This window comes from Eschrichtius robustus, chromosome 4 (assembly GCF_028021215.1).
Source record: "Eschrichtius robustus isolate mEscRob2 chromosome 4, mEscRob2.pri, whole genome shotgun sequence".
Lineage (NCBI taxonomy): Eukaryota > Metazoa > Chordata > Mammalia > Artiodactyla > Eschrichtiidae > Eschrichtius > Eschrichtius robustus.
The window spans coordinates 122564189-122581316 of NC_090827.1; the positions used below are offsets into that span (position 1 = coordinate 122564189).

General features: G+C 40.2%; 1 protein-coding gene across 2 annotated transcripts in view; it reads left to right on the forward strand.

Moving 5' to 3' along the window:
• The window catches only part of EGF (epidermal growth factor), an 87069-nt gene extending 72424 nt beyond the window's left edge, over positions 1 to 14645 (forward strand). For both annotated transcript variants that reach the window (XM_068543304.1, XM_068543305.1), the window contains 5 exons: positions 54 to 198; positions 5391 to 5558; positions 8622 to 8739; positions 11495 to 11600; positions 13556 to 14645. In XM_068543304.1, the coding sequence (XP_068399405.1) occupies positions 54 to 198; positions 5391 to 5558; positions 8622 to 8739; positions 11495 to 11600; positions 13556 to 13806 (788 nt within the window). In that variant the 3' untranslated portion in view covers positions 13807 to 14645. The remainder of the gene's footprint in view (positions 1 to 53; positions 199 to 5390; positions 5559 to 8621; positions 8740 to 11494; positions 11601 to 13555) is intronic.
• The last annotated feature ends 2483 nt before the right edge of the window (positions 14646 to 17128 follow it).

Here is a 17128-nt window from a genome sequence, read left to right on the forward strand (position 1 = left end):
TGAAAGACCCCAATCACTTCAGAAAGTAAAAGAAATGCCTTTGCTTCTTCTAGACTCGACTCCACCCTCTCATCCCAGGGAGGATGGCCGCTCTTCTGTGAGAAATATTTACCCCGAATGTCCCCCGTCCCATGATGGGTACTGCCTCCACGGCGGTGTGTGTATGTATCTTGAAGCAGTCGACAGCTATGCCTGCAAGTAAGTCAAGCTATTTTTCTGATGGCACAGAGATATGATATTGCAGCCCATAACTTTTAGCAGATTCAGAAAACTTATATTGAGATTTTTCTATAATTAGGCTTTTCCATAGGGAAAAATATATAATTTATATATGTAACCCTATATTTACATATATAAATTGTGTGTGTGTATTACACCTTTCCTGCATATTTCACCACCCCCCGCCCCTAACCCGGTGCTAGTGATAAATATTAAATGTAAGGAACTGGTTATTTTCCCTCTTACTTAAATAACTTGATGTTACTACTGGTACAGGCTGGGAATTAAACTGAGAGAATTTCTTAAAACTTTGATGTATTTTCTGCCAAATAGATGGAGCGCACCAACGCTATGTTTCTGAATTTTAAAAAGTGTTATATATATTCACACTGGACTTCTTGCCTTCAATGCTCAAAACTAACATATTTTTTCCCTCTTGACTTCCTAATAGTTGGCATTTACATTTTTGTTGTTTGGTAACAACTGCTGGATGCAGCCATGGCTGCCTTTGCTCTGCTTTTGTCCCCGTGTTGGTTTCGGTGGGCTAAGTGTCAACCTGAAGAGAGGGTTCAAGGAAGCCCTGGAACTACGAGGTGTTCCCACCACACTCACTCAGAAACCATGCCCCTCAGTTTTTAGTAAAAACCACACCCAGAAGATCTAGTTTTGTATCAAATCTTACTTTTAATTACTTTCATAATTTGAAGGCAATCTGAGAGAATTGATAGATACTGAAAAATGAATAGGTCTCCTATGGCTGGACTCCTGACTCATTGATAATTTTCTCTGTGCCTAGTGAAGGAATGATGAAATACTTTGATCCTCACAAATAGATGCTGTAAGCTTAGAGGCTTTGATTATTTTATCACTAATAATCAGCAGAAACATAGTCTAAATTATAAGAAGAATAAGTTATATTCTGTGACAAAGTATATGGCCTTGCATTATAAATCACGTCAGCCTGACACAAACAGTGAAAAATGCTCATGAATATTAGCAAAAATGACTCAGTTCTAATAGAAATCTGCTTTCATATTCATATTTCATGCTGTGATTTTCTAACTGAAGATAAATTTAGTACTTAATCATCCTTGATTTTGATCATAAGAATCAAATTGTTTTTACCTGTTCATGGCTTCTTGTTGTTACAGATAATGAAATTATGAAAACAAGTGTCCTAGCAATGGTCTGTGTTTCTCTCTGATACTTTAACTTCGGGTTATTAAAGACATTATAGACCTAGAGTCTGTCATACAAAGTGAAGTAAGTCAGAAAGAGAAAAACAAATACCGTATGCTAACACATATATATGGAATCTAAAAAAAAAAATGGTTCTGAAGAACGTAGGGGCAGGACAGGAATAAACACGCAGATGTAGAGAATGGACTTGAGGACATGGGGAAGGGGAAGGGTAAGCTGGGACGAAGTGAGAGAGTGGCATGGACATATATACACTACCAAATGTAAAATAGATAGCTAGTGGGAAGCAGCCGCATAGCACAGGGAGATCAGCTCGGTGCTTTGTGACCACCTAGAGGGGTGGGATAGGGAGGGTGGGAGGGAGACGCAAGAGGGAGGGGTTATAGGGATATATGTATACATATAGCTGATTCACTTTGTTATACAGCAGAAACTAACACACCATTGTAAAGCAATTATACTCCAATAAAGATGCTAAAAAAAAAAGGACATTATAATAAGAAGAAGGGTACTGCAGGGTTGCCTATTGCAGTCAGCACGTTAATTTCATTTGGACCTGATAGCAGCAATTCATTAAATGATTTGTGAACTCTTTAGCACACTGCTTTCCTTTCTGTCATTAAATCCTGATGAATATATTATACTCCCCTAATAATGTTTCAAACACGAGTTGCTACAAAATGACAATTAAGCTGGATCTAACACTTAAATTTAAGGACCTTTAATCAAAAGCAACATTTAAAATATCACCAGAGTTCCCATTAATCAGGATCATAACTTTGTTTTTGAATTCTATATTTAATAAAAGTGTGGTTTAATCAGATGTCCAACCCTTCCCTCCTTCTGCCCCCCAATGACCTCACCTTGTAGTTTTTTAATTCCATAATAACACATCCTTAAGGAGTGCTTCCCAGTCCAGCTTTTATTAGAAACACTTCACAGGCATCATTCCACACAGAGTGTTCTTAACGTTGTGAGCACGTTAATAAAGGAATATGCTTCCTTCCTTGTTTGGAGGCAACAAAAGCTCCCCTCAGATGCAGGACCCCCTGGCCGCCCCGGGTATGCAGAGGATGTGAGAACTGGAAGTCTCCACACCCAAGGTCCTCCTCACAGATCCCCCGCTCTGGGGATTCTCAGAGGACCCCAAACCTCCTGAGCACAGAAGAGGTCACCGTTCATTCTGGTTTGGCTTTGAACCAACCCAACACCCTATGGGGCAGGTCTTCTTCAGCCCAAGTTCTCCCAATAACGGTGCTGTGAAATGTTTCATGAAAAAAGGGTTGTGAATGGGCAGAAGACCTAAACAGACATTTCTCCAAAGAAGACATACAGAATGCCAACAAACACATGAAAGGATGCTCAACATCACTAATCATTAGAGAAATGCAAATCAAAACTACAATGAGGTATCACCTCACACTGATCAGAATGGCCATCATCAAAAAATCTAGAAACAATAAATGCTGGAGAGGGTGTGGAGAAAAGGGAACCCTCTTGCACTGTTGGTGGGAATGTAAATTGATACAGCCACTATGGAGAACAGTATGGAGGTTCCTTAAAAAATTAAAAATAGAACTACCATACGACCCAGCAATCCCACTACTGTGCATATACCCTGAGAAAACCATAATTCAAAAAGAGTCATGTACCACAATGTTTATTGCAGCACAATTTACAATAGCCAGGACATGGAAGCAACCTAGGTGTCCATTGACAGATGAATGGATAAAGAAGATGTGGCACATACATACAATGGAATATTAGCCATAAAAAGAAACAATTGAGTTATTTGTAGTGAAGTGGATGGACCTCGAGTCTGTCATAACAGAGTGAAGTAAGTCAGAAAGAGAAAAACAAATACCGTATGCTAACATATATATGTGGAATCTAAAAAAAAAAAAAAAAAGGTTTTGAAGAACCTAGGGGCAGGACAGGAATAAAGACGCAGATGTAGAGGATGGACTTGAGGACACGGGGAGGGGGAAGGGTAAGCTGGGACGAAGTGAGAGAGTGGCATGGACATATATACACTACCAAATGTAAAATAGGTAGCTAGTGGGAAGGAGCTGCATAGCACAGGGAGATCAGCTCAGTGCTTTGTGACCACCTAGAGGGGTGGGATAGGGAGGGTGCGAGGGAGGGAGATGCAAGAGGGAAGAGATATGGGGACATATGTATATGTATAACTGATTCACTTTGTTATAAAGCAGAAACTAACAGACCATTGTAAAGCAATTATACTCCAATAAAGATGTTTAAAAAAAAAAAAAACAAACCGAAAGAACTAGTGGAGCATGGCCTGCCCTTGTGAAATGCTGGCTGATTGCTCTGGGCCTTATAAGGCTGAGAGGCTTTGATACTGCAGCCTCCTTGGCTCCCAGTTCTTTTGTGACGTGCTTGGCATATTCCTTGAGACCCTAAGATCTATGAAAGGATTGGAGATGTGGCCTATTAATATCAAACAGTTTAAAAGTGGCTTCTAGGCATTGATAGTAAACGTCTATAACCAAGGACAGCTAGAATTAAAACAGCATACAGGAAAGCCGGGAATAACCTGATGGTCCTTTATGCTTCCTACACTCAGATCCTGCATTCTCTGGTAGGATCACTTCTAGAAGAATAGTTTTTCAGAGGTGCATGGAACTTAAAACTCTTTTTGGAAGTGGCCCAATGTAGTAGAAAGAACACAGACTTTGAAATCAGAGAACCATTTGAATCAAACCTGCCATTCACTAGCTGTGTGAAAAATTACTTAACTCCTTTGAGTCTCACTTTCCTCGTCTATAAAATGGGAATATGCCATCAAAAATAAAATGAATAAAAGTGCCTAGTACAATATCAGAAACATAAGGTGCATAACAAACACTAGTTACTTTCCCTCCTGTCTTTGAAAGTGACTTGCCAAAGCTCCTATAACCAACTCAGGTAGAACTAGGACTAGACTTGAGACCTTCTGGGCCTTCATCCATGACTTCATCCATGATGCATGCTTCGTCTAATGCTTTTGCCTTGCTGCCTCTTCCCCCCATGGGGACTGGTATCAGTTCTCTGTGTATTCATTCCTTTACCTCCCTTTGGAACAAAGTGGGGACATGGATATACAGAGAGTGGATCCAGGGCCAAGGTGAAGAAATTCCTAACAAGTGAGCGACACAAAAATTCTAATAGAATATTTTTAAAGTTTATGATCTTGCAAAGAATAATAGAATATAGTTCTACCCAAGATCCTGAGAGTTTCTGGAAGCATGTGTTCCCAGTAGATGGCAGCATTGTTTCATTTACTTTCATCTAAAGGTTCGCAGCCTGTGTTGCCCACTGGTAATTCCAGTAACAATTTCACTAATGAAACAGCAGGATGTTGGTGAATGCCTCTTTTCCTCCACTTAGTTTTTCTCCCTTGAAGAAGTAGGCAAATGCTTGTGTGTCACCACCGAGTCCTTCTGAGTCTGTGATTTTAAAAAAGGAGGAAAAATGGTTTCCTCTGCAGACTAGTCTATGCTTCCAGTTCAGAGACTACTCAACATTCTTTTACAACCTGGTCTCAAGTGAAAGACTCTGCTTTGAATTCTTCCTTCCTTTGACCTATACTCATTGCAGTCTGGCTGAACATTTGTTCGAAAACTCCCTTGGCTCTTAGGGCAGGGTTGCTTTATGTTGGTCTTAGAGGAAGCTTCACAGGATTTTAGCCTAACAGAAATTGATCTTTGATCAATGTTCTGCAGTGCCTTATAGAGGCGGTATGCAAATAATCCCCCATTAATCCCAGGGCCGACAGACCAATGGCGGAAGTCTGTGTTGCATTAACTTGTAAATTAGAGTGCTTTCAACTGACCCCTGATGGATTTTCCGTATGTCCAAAGAGCTGAAGCTGAAATGCAGAGGTTGAGAGACGGCTGGATATTGAGTGCAAAACTATAAGCGTTTTCGGCCTTGGCTCACTGCTGACCTCTGTTTGTATGTTGTCACAGCTGTGTCGTTGGCTACGTCGGGGAGCGGTGTCAGCACCGAGACCTGAAGTGGTGGGAGCTGCGCCATGCCGGCCGCGGGCGGCAGCGGAGCACCGCCGCGGTGGCCGTCTGCGTGGTGGTGCTGGTCCTGCTACTGCTCTTGGGGCTGTGCGGGGCTCAGAGATACAGGTGACTTTGCTTCCATTGGAACCTTCAACCTCCTTCTAGCCCCTCCCAGGGGCTTCTTGAGATGAGCTGCTTCTACACACTTATTTCATTTAAAAACTGGAATAACAGTAAATGGAAACAAAAAATGGTCCAGGATTTCATTGCTCTAAAACATCAGTGCTTTTACTGTTCCATTCCAGTCTTTGTTCATAAACCTATATAGTTTCCTGGGTTGTTATTTAACCTCACACGTTTTTATATTCCACTTTTTTTCTTTTAGCATCATGTGCTTCCTCTCACGCCATCCCCAGCCTGTATGACTATAATTTTTCATGGGTGCCATCCATTGAGTTGATTTCCCACAAAGTATTAACTTCTGTTCAAGAAACTCAGTTATCTTCCCTAACTTGGAAGGAAGTTTCCGGTCCTTGGACTTTGTGTTTTGAATCATTTCAAGTTAAAAGTTTAAAACTGTGGAACGATAATATTTACACATTTATTTTAAAAAAAAACAAAAAAACCCCACTACATTAGGGTGAAGAAATGGGCATCACATTGTTTGCTCATTTTCCACTTTCTTCAAAAGTAAGACAGCATCCTCCGCTATCCTCAAAACAGAAAAGCATTTTATGCACTGTTGTAGTTTGTCTGGCATATATGACTTAATAAATGCTTTTCGTTATTGTTATGATTTTCCATGAACTGTAATCTTCCCCAAGGAGTCACATGTTCCAAATCCTTTTCTATCTTGAGACACAGGATTCCCAGGCAAAAACTTGAAATTTTAATTCAGGGGTTCATCAGTAACCATTGTACTTTTTAGCCTGGTGTTCAATCAATATCTTGGATATTTGTAGGAAGACTATTGAATAATCAGCGTTTCATCCCATTGGACAGAATGCCAGAAGGAAAGTAAATGACTGGCAAATAATGTAGAAAAAAATGGAAGGAAGAAACAAGTCCAAGTGTACTGTAATTATTAGGTATTTTTTCTTATTCTATGGACTATGACATAGTAAGTAATATGCTGCTAAGTTCAAACTAAAACTGCCAGTTTAAATATTGCCACATCACTAATGTACACCAATAAATACAGATCTAGCATTGGGTTTGTAAGTTAGGTGTGTTTAGCAATTTTCTTTAAAGAGTTAAAATCAGTTATTCCTCCCTTTGTGTCAGTCTGACCTGTTTGGTCTAGATTGACTGTCCGCAACTATTTGTCTTGTGTATCTCTGAAAAGATTGTTTGTGGAACTAAATAATTTTAAAATTATTGTCATATTATTACTTCATAAAACTTGTTGGGGACTTCCCTGGCGGTCCAATGGTTAAGACTTTGCCTTCCAATGCAGGGGATGCGGGTTTGATCCCTGGTCAGGGAGCTAAGATCCCACATGCCTTGCGGCCAAAAAACCAAAACATAAAACAGAAGCAATATTGTAACAAATTCAGTAAAAAAGACTTTAAAAAATAAAAATAAAAAAATAAAACGATTTCTTGGAAGGACCGCTTTGTAAAAAAATCAACAGGAAGTATTATGTCACAAACTATAACTTGCAAATTTGGAACTGTTTACATTAACCACTTCAATTTTTTTCCTTGATGCTTTTGATTAAAAATAATAACCCACACTATTTCCTGATGGGGTTTCATCTGTTTCATGGAATTCACAGCTCCTGGAATGGGGCTTCCACAGCAGCCCTTACCTTCCTTATTGCCCTTCCTCCAATGGTCAGACAGGCCTGTTTGACTGAGGGTTACACTTCTAGAGGGAATTAAGATGCCATCTGCCCCGAGATAGCAGCACTATTTTGGAATCTTGAGGCTGGCTGGTGGTCTTCCCCACCACCTTTCCTTCATTGGCTTCCCTTAAATGGCTGCTCAGTATGTGATGTACCTGTCTCTCTCCCTCTCAAGGCTGTGCTTTGAGGACAGGGATCCCACTTTCATGTTAGGTCTCCCTCCCTTTCACCCCCTCCCCCCAGGGCATGACACCATGCCTTGCATAGACCTGGAAGGAGCCTAGGCTTTGCATCTGTCGACTGAAAAAAAAAAAAAGCACAACGTGAGAGTTATGAGTTAAGTTTTATTGGGGGCAAAATGAGGACTATAGCCCGGGAGACAGCATTTCAGATGGCTCTGAGAAACTGCTCCAAAGAGGTAGGGGGCAAGGTCAGTATATATGTGACTTTGGTGAAGGGGGAGTACAGGCAATCAAGCACATATTTTTTGCAGAAGGTTGCTGCTAGTCTCGTGAAGGTTACTGCTACTCATGAGGAGGAGACGTCACCATGAAGGATTTTAGTGCTTTGCTAGATACAAGGAGACGCAAGAATTGGGCTCATAAAATCTTTTCCTGAGAATATCTAATTATCTAAGGACCTGTTCTGCCAGTTTTTCGCAGAGCACAGAGTGCCTCATTCCTGATCTCCGCACTCAACTCCTTTCAGGGGGTGTTGAAGGTCAGCAGCTGCTGCAGCTCGTGATATAATCCTTGTAGAGGTAGATGGCAGGTGCCAATATGTAGTTGGCACAGCATTGTGACCCGGCTCCTGGGCTGCCCTTGGTAGCTGTGTGCCTTGGGTTCATCACTGCTATCTTCCAGTCCCCCTGGCTTCACTTGTAAAATGAAGCTAATATAGTGTGTGTCGCACAATTGCTGTGGTACTATTTCCATAGGCACTCCCTCCCCACAAATTCTAAGTCCACTTAGGTAGAGATTTTGTTGTGTTGTTTTTCCATTGTTATGTCTCCAGTACTAGGACAGGGCCTAGGATATAGTTAGTACTCAATCGATACGTCCGTGAATAAATGAATGAATGAATGCATGGCTTCCCGCCCACCCCATGCCCTCCTACCCCTTGTCACGGTACCTTGGAAAGAGTGAAGCATCATCTGGAAAATAATGCAGGGAAGGATGCCTTAAAGCCCAAAGTTAGGCTCCTAGTTTCCTTAATACTTCTTCTCTCCCATGCGTTTTAAGTACCTACATTTCAGTAGCAAAAGTAGTTGTCCTTGACCGTCACTGAGTAGGCTACTGTTTTATTTTGTTTTGAGATTGTCTGATATTTTGGCTCTATGGCAGGACTCAGAAGCTGCTATCGAAAAATCCAAAGAATCCTTATGACGAGTCGAGCAGAGATGTGAGCAGTGTCAGGCCTGCAGATGACGAGGCTGGGATGTCCTCTTGCCCCCAACCTTGGGTAATGTGACCACAGTACATGAAGCAAGAAATTAAATACATGAAGCAAGAAATGTAAAGCAATAAAGCTTTACGTTAATCCCAGTTCATTTTTTTCTCATTCTTCACTGAGTTCGGAGAGACTGGAATCTATTATAGTTTCCAGCTGGTGTTAATGTTACCTAACACCACAACAAGTGGGAGGTCCTGGGTGGGCAGTGAGGGTGGGGGAACTGTGTCCTAAATTAAAGTAATCAGATAAGCTAAACTAGTGCCATAATGGAATGCACGAGACATTTATGGGATCTTTTTTCTAGCATGTACTTTCTTGCTATAACTTAGCTTTTTATGTGTTTGTGAAAACTCTTTCCCCATTTTTAGGCGATCCCTTTCAGATGGATGTCTTAAAAACCCAAGATTATGCTCCTAATTTTGTTAAAATTTCTTTTCTCACACACATTTTAAGTCCTTAAATTTCAGCAGCAAAACAGTTGCCAGATTTAGCAAATAAAAATACAGGACACCTAGTTAAATTCATACTAATACTGAAAGTTCAATTTTAAATTCAAATTTTACTGGGTATCCTGTATTTTATCTGGCAACCCTGTATATTTTCCAAAAAGCATAGTAATTGCGAAGTTCAAAATGCTTCATAGATCATCCACTTCAGTAATTGATCTTAGAACACTAGAGGGCAGACTTGGGACAGGCTCTCTTGAAATTGCTGGAATTTCCATTTTTCAGAATCCCATCAGAGATAGCTTGACTGGTTCAGTGTGTGTTGTTGGTATCATTTGTGGTATATGTCGTGGAAGAGGCTGGACTATATGGCAGGTCCGTGGGGAATTGAAACCTGTGGGCACATAGGGAAAAGGTTATTAGGGAGAGGTTGTCAAGGGGCAAAGACATCATTTGGGGTCCTTCCCACATCACTTCTCCCACTCCCCAGCCTCTACTTCATGTGCATTTCAGAGAACAGCTTTCCTGTGGCTATGCTTTTGACTAACAAGTGACCATCTGTCTCTGCCTGTTGTAGGCATTCAGTGTATACTTAGTTTTTGGTGGAACTTGAGTACAGAAATACAATAAGAAATGTGAATTCTGGCTTTACTCTTCTAACCAGTTGGCTAATTTTCAGCAAGTCACTGAACCCCGGTTTCTTCACCAGGACTCCAAGGCGTTTGGATTACATGAGCTCTAAGATCCCTCCTGTCTCTGGAGATTCCCTAAGTGTGTGGTTCTGGGTGGACTTAGTTATAGAATGTCCTCAGTTCTTTGAAGCTTCATGACTTGTGGACTCTTTAATTTTCCAGATCTCATTGTCAGCCTGTACGGTACTTCCTTCGGGTTTTGGGTAGCAAGTTTAGTTCATCTTATTTAAATCATGGGAGAGAAGGAGAAATACAATCTGTATCTTATTTCTTAAAAAATCAAAAACACTTGCTGCTGTCATGAGCAGCATGCTGTCTCAGGGCTGTGGTGAGAGGCTCAGTCTCCCAGCCGTCAGAACTGTCGTTGACACCAACGGCTGCTGCAGATATCAGTGGGAGTGGGTGAGAGCTGAACACCCAAACTAGGAGGAGAAGCAGCAGAAACAAATTTGGTTCCATCAGCTGCCTTCCCCAACCCAGGCCAGAATCCCGGAACCTATGTTCTTCTGGCAGAGAGGCATGTGGTTGGAAAACTGGCAGTGCAGTGGGCTGGATTTTAACTTAAGCCAGAAAAATGGGCATGTGCCCTTAAACAGTGGGTCATGTATTCGTTTTGCAATGAGTTACTGTGGGAGACCATCGATGAGGAGGAGGTGGCGAAGGGTGATTAGTGTTGTGGAAAATAAGAAAATGAAAACGTGTTCAGAGGACCCACCGTTCTCTCACCAACATTTCTCTCCCTAATCGACTCTACTCATTTTGATTCCTATACTTTTCTCAAGGAGAAATATGACGAAGGAGATTTGTTTCTATTCTCTCTTCCTCGTTGTATTTCTGAGCTATGGGCTCATTATGTGGAGGGTACATTTCTGAACCAGTAGAGCATTGGTTCAGAACCTTGGGGCAGTCTCTCTGCTGGGTTACTGATTGGCAAGGAAGGACGTCACCAAACTGCATCCTTCATCCTGGGGCATGGGGTCACTTCTTTTCTCTCCTTTTATCTTTGATCTGCTTTAATCTCTAATCTATCTGGTGTGAATGTGAGCCAGTGAACTCTGGTTAGCCTGCATTGCAAGTGCCCAATCAAATGTGGACAGTACAAACAATGACAAAAATAATCATTTTGTTGACCAAAGAGAAATAATGTTGTTTTCTGAGCCTGCCTTTTAGAATTCTGGTTCCCAAGCTGTTCAAGCATGAAAAGACATTTCATGGATCCCTGCAAAATAGTAGCTGCATTATTAGTTCTTATTACCCACTAATGAGCCCAAATTATTCAGAACTTGATAGCATGTTTAAGTGAATTTTCCTAATTAAGCACACACACATATTTGAAAAGTTGGAGCACATACATGTGCGAGATATTATTTGTCTGGCCTGTGGGCAATGCTTAGAACACTTGTGGATTCATGTATGGGTAGTGCTAGGTGCTTTAATAGAGAGTAACAGAAGCTTTCTAACTGAAAACTGAATCTTTCATTAGCCAGAGAGACAAATTTGACAGGGCCTTTCTTTTGGCTTTTACCTTCTATAAGGTGGACATGAAGCCATAGATTTTATTTAACGTATGTTGAGATAATTTATGGATTTTAACAATGTCCTCTCTCTCCCTTTTGTTTGCTGCAGTTTGTGGTTATAAAGGAACATCAAAACTTCAGCAATGGGAGTCAACCTGTAGCCCTCAAGGATGGCCTGGTGGCAGATGTTGGCCAGTTTTCTTCCCTGGAGCCTGGTGAATGATTATCTTTACCTGGATCTTGAATGTTTCCCTGAATGTGAAAAGTCTCATCTACACACAGAAACAGTGAACAGTGAAATTGTATAAGCTGTGTAAGCAGCTGGCTGTATTGGAATGCCATAGAACTTTAGAGAAATGTGTTTAGACTAGATTCCTGTTTACCTGAGGTTACCATGTTCACCCAAAACTCTGGTCACATAGCAGTCTGCTAGGTCCCCTTAAGCAAGCACACAACGAGTCACTCCTTATTTTGATTTAGATTGGGTTTTGAGGTCATTCTTGGGGTTCGGGATCGATATTGGCAGCTGTAGGTATGGTTCCAGTGAAATTGCAAGTGGCTCCAAGAAAATGTGTTCCATGTTTTAGAAGGAAGGATTCTTGTGAATTTAAGTTGATCTGGGGGTTCTCCTAGGGATTTGGGAGTATTTAAGTCTTATCAGGAGCTAGCCCTCAACCAGATGCCTGGCCGTCTGTGAAATCCAGCCAGACCCCTGCGAGAGGGGCTGTAAAATCAACCCACATTTTCAGGCTGTTCTGGAGCTCAATCTGCTTCCAGTAGAAATGGAGTTACGTATGATTCGACATAGTACTTTTGTCAAGAGTTGTATTAAGATAAATTTCTTGGGCTTGGGTCTCAGATATCATAGTTGTATTTCCTAACTCAGAGGACAACGTTGAATATGCTTTTTGTATCATAAACCTTCAGAAAGGTTCAGAGAAACTTTGAGCCAACAAAACCACTTCCTCTGCTAATGAGAGGCGCTTCAGCCCCACTTATATTTTCTGATATTTGCCCTTCATAAATATGCTTATTACCGTTCTCTTCTCCTCAGACTTCCTCGTAGAGAGAACATAGGCTTCCTGTTTTGAAAAAACTCACTCCAAATCCCCCTCTCATACATGTGTTGCCACGTAACCCAAATTCAGTATAACTTTCTTTCCTAATTTGAGGAAGGCTCTGGATATTAAGGTATACTTCAGAATTGAATATTAAAACTACAATAAATATTATATATATGTATATATATCATTACAAGTGTTGTTAATCGGGATAATGAAAACATTTAGCATTTTCAAAAGTTGCTTGGGTTTTCGTTGTTATTAGTAGCATTTTTGAATGTAATGGAATATTTTGTTTTACATAGTACTTTTTCTTGAGGAGCTAAAAGCAAATAATTCTTTGTTATGAAGATAATCTCCTTTAGAGGTGTATATAATGTAATTTTGTAAGATATTCAGTAGCACAATTAAAAGAGTATGGTTAAACTCAGACAAGAACTAAGGACTCAGCTGAATACTCAGGAATAAATTAGAATCTCTCTCTTTTTACTCATTCTATTGCAAACAGTTTGACCCATTCTCTATGAGCCACTCATAATACCTGTCTCCCAATATGAGTGATCATATCCCCAGTCATGTCCAGCCATCTCATAAATGCCTGTTGTGAAAGTGCATGTGGAGATTGGAGGTGGGGAGGTAGAGTGGGAAATGAGATAAAAGATCAAGATTGGCTCTGAGCCAATTCTTTCTCTACCCTGGAAAAACCCATTAAGCCACAGGCTACACTAGTGGTGCCTCCATAGAACCATATTCATTGACCTCAGCCAACATCAACTAGTGCAAGTTAAGTGCAGAGTATCATGCTAGGGGATAGGAATGCAAGTGCATTTAAAACCTGAGCTCTGTTCTCAAGTCATTTATGGGCCAAATGGGGACAGAGGAGGTACACAGAGAAAGCTAAGTAGCAACGTCAGGTAGCACAGTCCTTTGAATCATCTTACTAACCAAAACTATTTTAATTTTTAAAAAATTGGGTCCAGAATGGTTTGAAAATGGGTTCATTTGTGTCTCATATTTCAGGCCTACTCTCCAGCCACTACTATTAAGGTCTGTCTTGCTGGACATTGTGAGTGATGTGAATACTGAAATGTCTTTTTTCTCTTGTATAGGGTCATTGCAACCAACATCATGGAGAAAGGAGCCCCAGATGTATATGGCCACAGAACAAGGATGCTGTGTTTCATCATCCAGTGATAAAGGCTCTAGTCACCAGAGAATGAAGTGTAGCTTTCATCTCCCCTCCTATGGGGCATGGCCTATTACTGGGGGAGTTGAGAAGTCCCATTCTCTCCCGTCAGCTTACCCATTGTGGCAACAAAGAGCTCCGGATCCACCACACCAAATGGAGCTGACTCAGTGAAAGCTGGAATTAAAAGTAAGATCAAGAGGAACAAACTGTATTGATGGATAGTCATACTTCATTTCAAAAAGTAGAGGAAAAAATACAGATTTTCATTCTACAATCTCTACAACTAATCACCTACTCAGCGTCGGAGACAAATACGTATTGTGCTTTTGCTTCTTCCTTCAAGCAGTCTCACTGCAGATTTTCAAGTAAAAGTAACCTGGAGAATCACTGGGTAACTCATTAGAAACCAAAATGGGGAAAGTAGTGCTTTGTAAACTGTGTTGTCTTCAATATTCAATACAGACAGATTTTTTTTTTTCCTGCAGCCCCAGAAGAAATTTGGGGTTAAAACAATCAATCATACAGGTTGGGTCAGTTATAAAGTAATTTCTCTTAACTGGACAGAACATTTAGCTCAATCTTATGAAATGGTTAGAATATTAAAATTATTGTTATTGATATAGTACATCAGTAGGCATTTAACTTATCATTGGTGTGGTCCATGCTGGTAATTTTGCAGAATGAATTTTGATAAATTAATGAAAAATGTACTAACTTAGAACCTGATTTCTTCCAAATTGGATGGCTTATTTTTTCTTTAAAAATCTTTGAATGAAAACATTTAATTTTTAAAACATTACCCAAGAGACTTCTGTGTTTCTGACATTACTATTCTTTCCCCCACATAATTTTTTCTCTAATGAAAATGGTAAATTATCCCTTTGTATGTTTGCACAGAATTTTTACTTATTTTCAAAATATGAGATTGTAAGCAAATTGCCTGATTTATTTTAATTTTGGACAGCAATCAATTTCTTCTAATTATTTAAATAAAATCAGCATTAAACATTTTATTGTACACCTGGTTAAGTAATAAATTATGGTTTAAGGAGATGTTAGAGTTGAAGCAAAGTGATATTCTAAGCTTGCTATTGTTACTTTACAAAAAAAATCATATTTGAAATCTTTCTCTCTAACGTTAAAAAGTAAAATTTCACAAAGTGTTCCAATTAAATATCATTCTTGCAACCAAGACACTGTTACTACAAATTACACAACCTAATACTGTAACTGTGGATTGTTTGGGGCTTTGGATTATTCAGTTTACGCATTAACTAGTCCCTTTGCTTATCTTTTCTTTCCTTTCTCTTGAACTCCTTGGACTTTGGTTACACCAGAAGTCAGCATGAAAAGGAGTTGAAGCACATCTCAAGTAGATACTTCTTAGAAGTTTTGGTAAAGATTTCGTGGTGGAGTTAATTCAGATTTTTCTGTATTCAGTTTTGCTTTAATTGATAGTTGATAACCTGGAGGATCAGAAGATCTGTCTTTTATTTCTTTTTTTTAAAATTAATTGATTAATTTATTTATTCTTGGCTGTGCTGGGTCTTCGTTTCTGTGCGAGGGCTTTCTCTAGTTGCAGCAAGTGGGGGCCACTTTTCATCGCGGTGCGCGGGCCTCTCACTATCGCGGCCTCTCTTGTTGCGGAGCACAGGCTCCAGACGCGTAGGCTCAGTAGTTGTGGCTCACGGGCCCAGTTGCTCCGCAGCATGTGGGATCTTCCCAGACCAGGGCTCGAACCCATGTCCCCTGCATTGGCAGGCAGATTCTCAACCACTGCGCCACCAGGGGAGCCCCGGTCTTTTATTTCTAATGAGTTAACTGACCTCAGAAAAAATGTAGTCATAATTCTCCCAGTGATGGGAAAATTATATTTGTAAGTGTGAATATTTTTTCTTCTTCCAAAAGTGAGCATTTTTGAAGCTTTAAATGTTTAGATTACATTTTTGTATTTTAGCACCTCTTTTAGGATTCCAGCAATAACCAAAGTGATGACATGAGACCACAATAGCCCATAACATAGCATTAGCTTTGAACCGTTGTCTTCAAGCTGTGCCAGTGAATCTGATACCTCATAAACTGGGACCCTGTGTCCTTGATCAGGATCTAACACTGTCTCCCTGGTCAAAGTAGAGAGAAAACACACTTTGTGTCCTTAGCAAGTCACCCTGAAAGAGTTTTCCTTTGCTGAGGCTCCCACGTCTTTACCAGAAATATTCTCCTTTAAGAATCTATTTTTTTAAAAGAGCACTTTCATCTAAGATATTCAGTCTGGAAAAAATGCAAATCAAAAAAATTTTTTTTTATACATTTATTTATTTATTTATTTATTTATTGGCTGCGTTGGGTCTTTGTTGCTGCGCGCGGGCTTTCTCTATTTGCGGCGAGCTGGGCCTACTCTTTGTTGCGGTGCGCAGGTTTCTCATTGCCGTGGCTTCTCTTGTTGCGGAGCACGGGCTCTAGGCACACGGGCTTCAGTAGTTGTGGCATATGGGCTTAGTTGCTCTGAGGCATGTGGGATCTTCCTGGACCAGGGCTCGAACCCGTGTTCCCTGCATTGGCAGGCAGATTCTTAACCACTGCACCACCAGGGAAGTGCCTCAAATATTTTTATTTCCTAAATCTCATGGTCTCATTGTGCACAATGCCTGATTGTGATCCTATTTGACTAAATGTCACCTGCTACATAACATGAGCATTCTGCCCTCTTTTCTAGCACCTAATAGAAGGCTTAGCATACTCTAATCTTTTGAAACCGTATGGTTCCAGTTCCACCTATTAACCTTGATTTCCAACTGATATCCTCTTCATGTGAATAAATGATTATCGTGTGATCATTGAAAATGTGTTAAAAACACTAAATAAGTTATTTAAAAACATACAAACAAACCAACAAAAAGGCTGGGAGAAAGGGAAAATATCTAGGTAATTTAAGCAGCTGTGACAGGCAACGTTTTGTTGTTGTTGTTTACTTTCTCTTTCTTCTTTTTTTTTAATCCTTAAATGAGAAACCCTCTCTGCATTGTTTCATCCTGAGCTCTTTCACTCCAGACACACCTGAAGCAGAGTTCTTCCCCATTTGGAACTTGACAGGATTTCTGTCGCTAGTAGCATATGCTTACAACAACGTAGCTCAGTAGGAAAATAATGTGATGGACATGGATCCTTAGTTAATTACTCACATATCTGAACCGGAGAATTTAGGAAGCACATAAATTACCAAACAGGAAAATTTCCTAGCTGGTGGTCATTTCCTATTTTTTCTCCTCTACAGTGAATATTTGACCCTTCTGACATAGTTCAATTTCCATTTCTGGTGGGCCAGAAAGAAAATTATGATGTGCCTTACTCAACAATTAAGCCTTCAGAGTGCATTCTAAACTAAGAGTTGTCAATCCCAGATTAATGCCTGAATTATTTGGGTTGTTATTTTTCATTTATATCACTCACCTGCCAAAATAATAAAGTATAGTAAAACTGTATTATTCAGAAT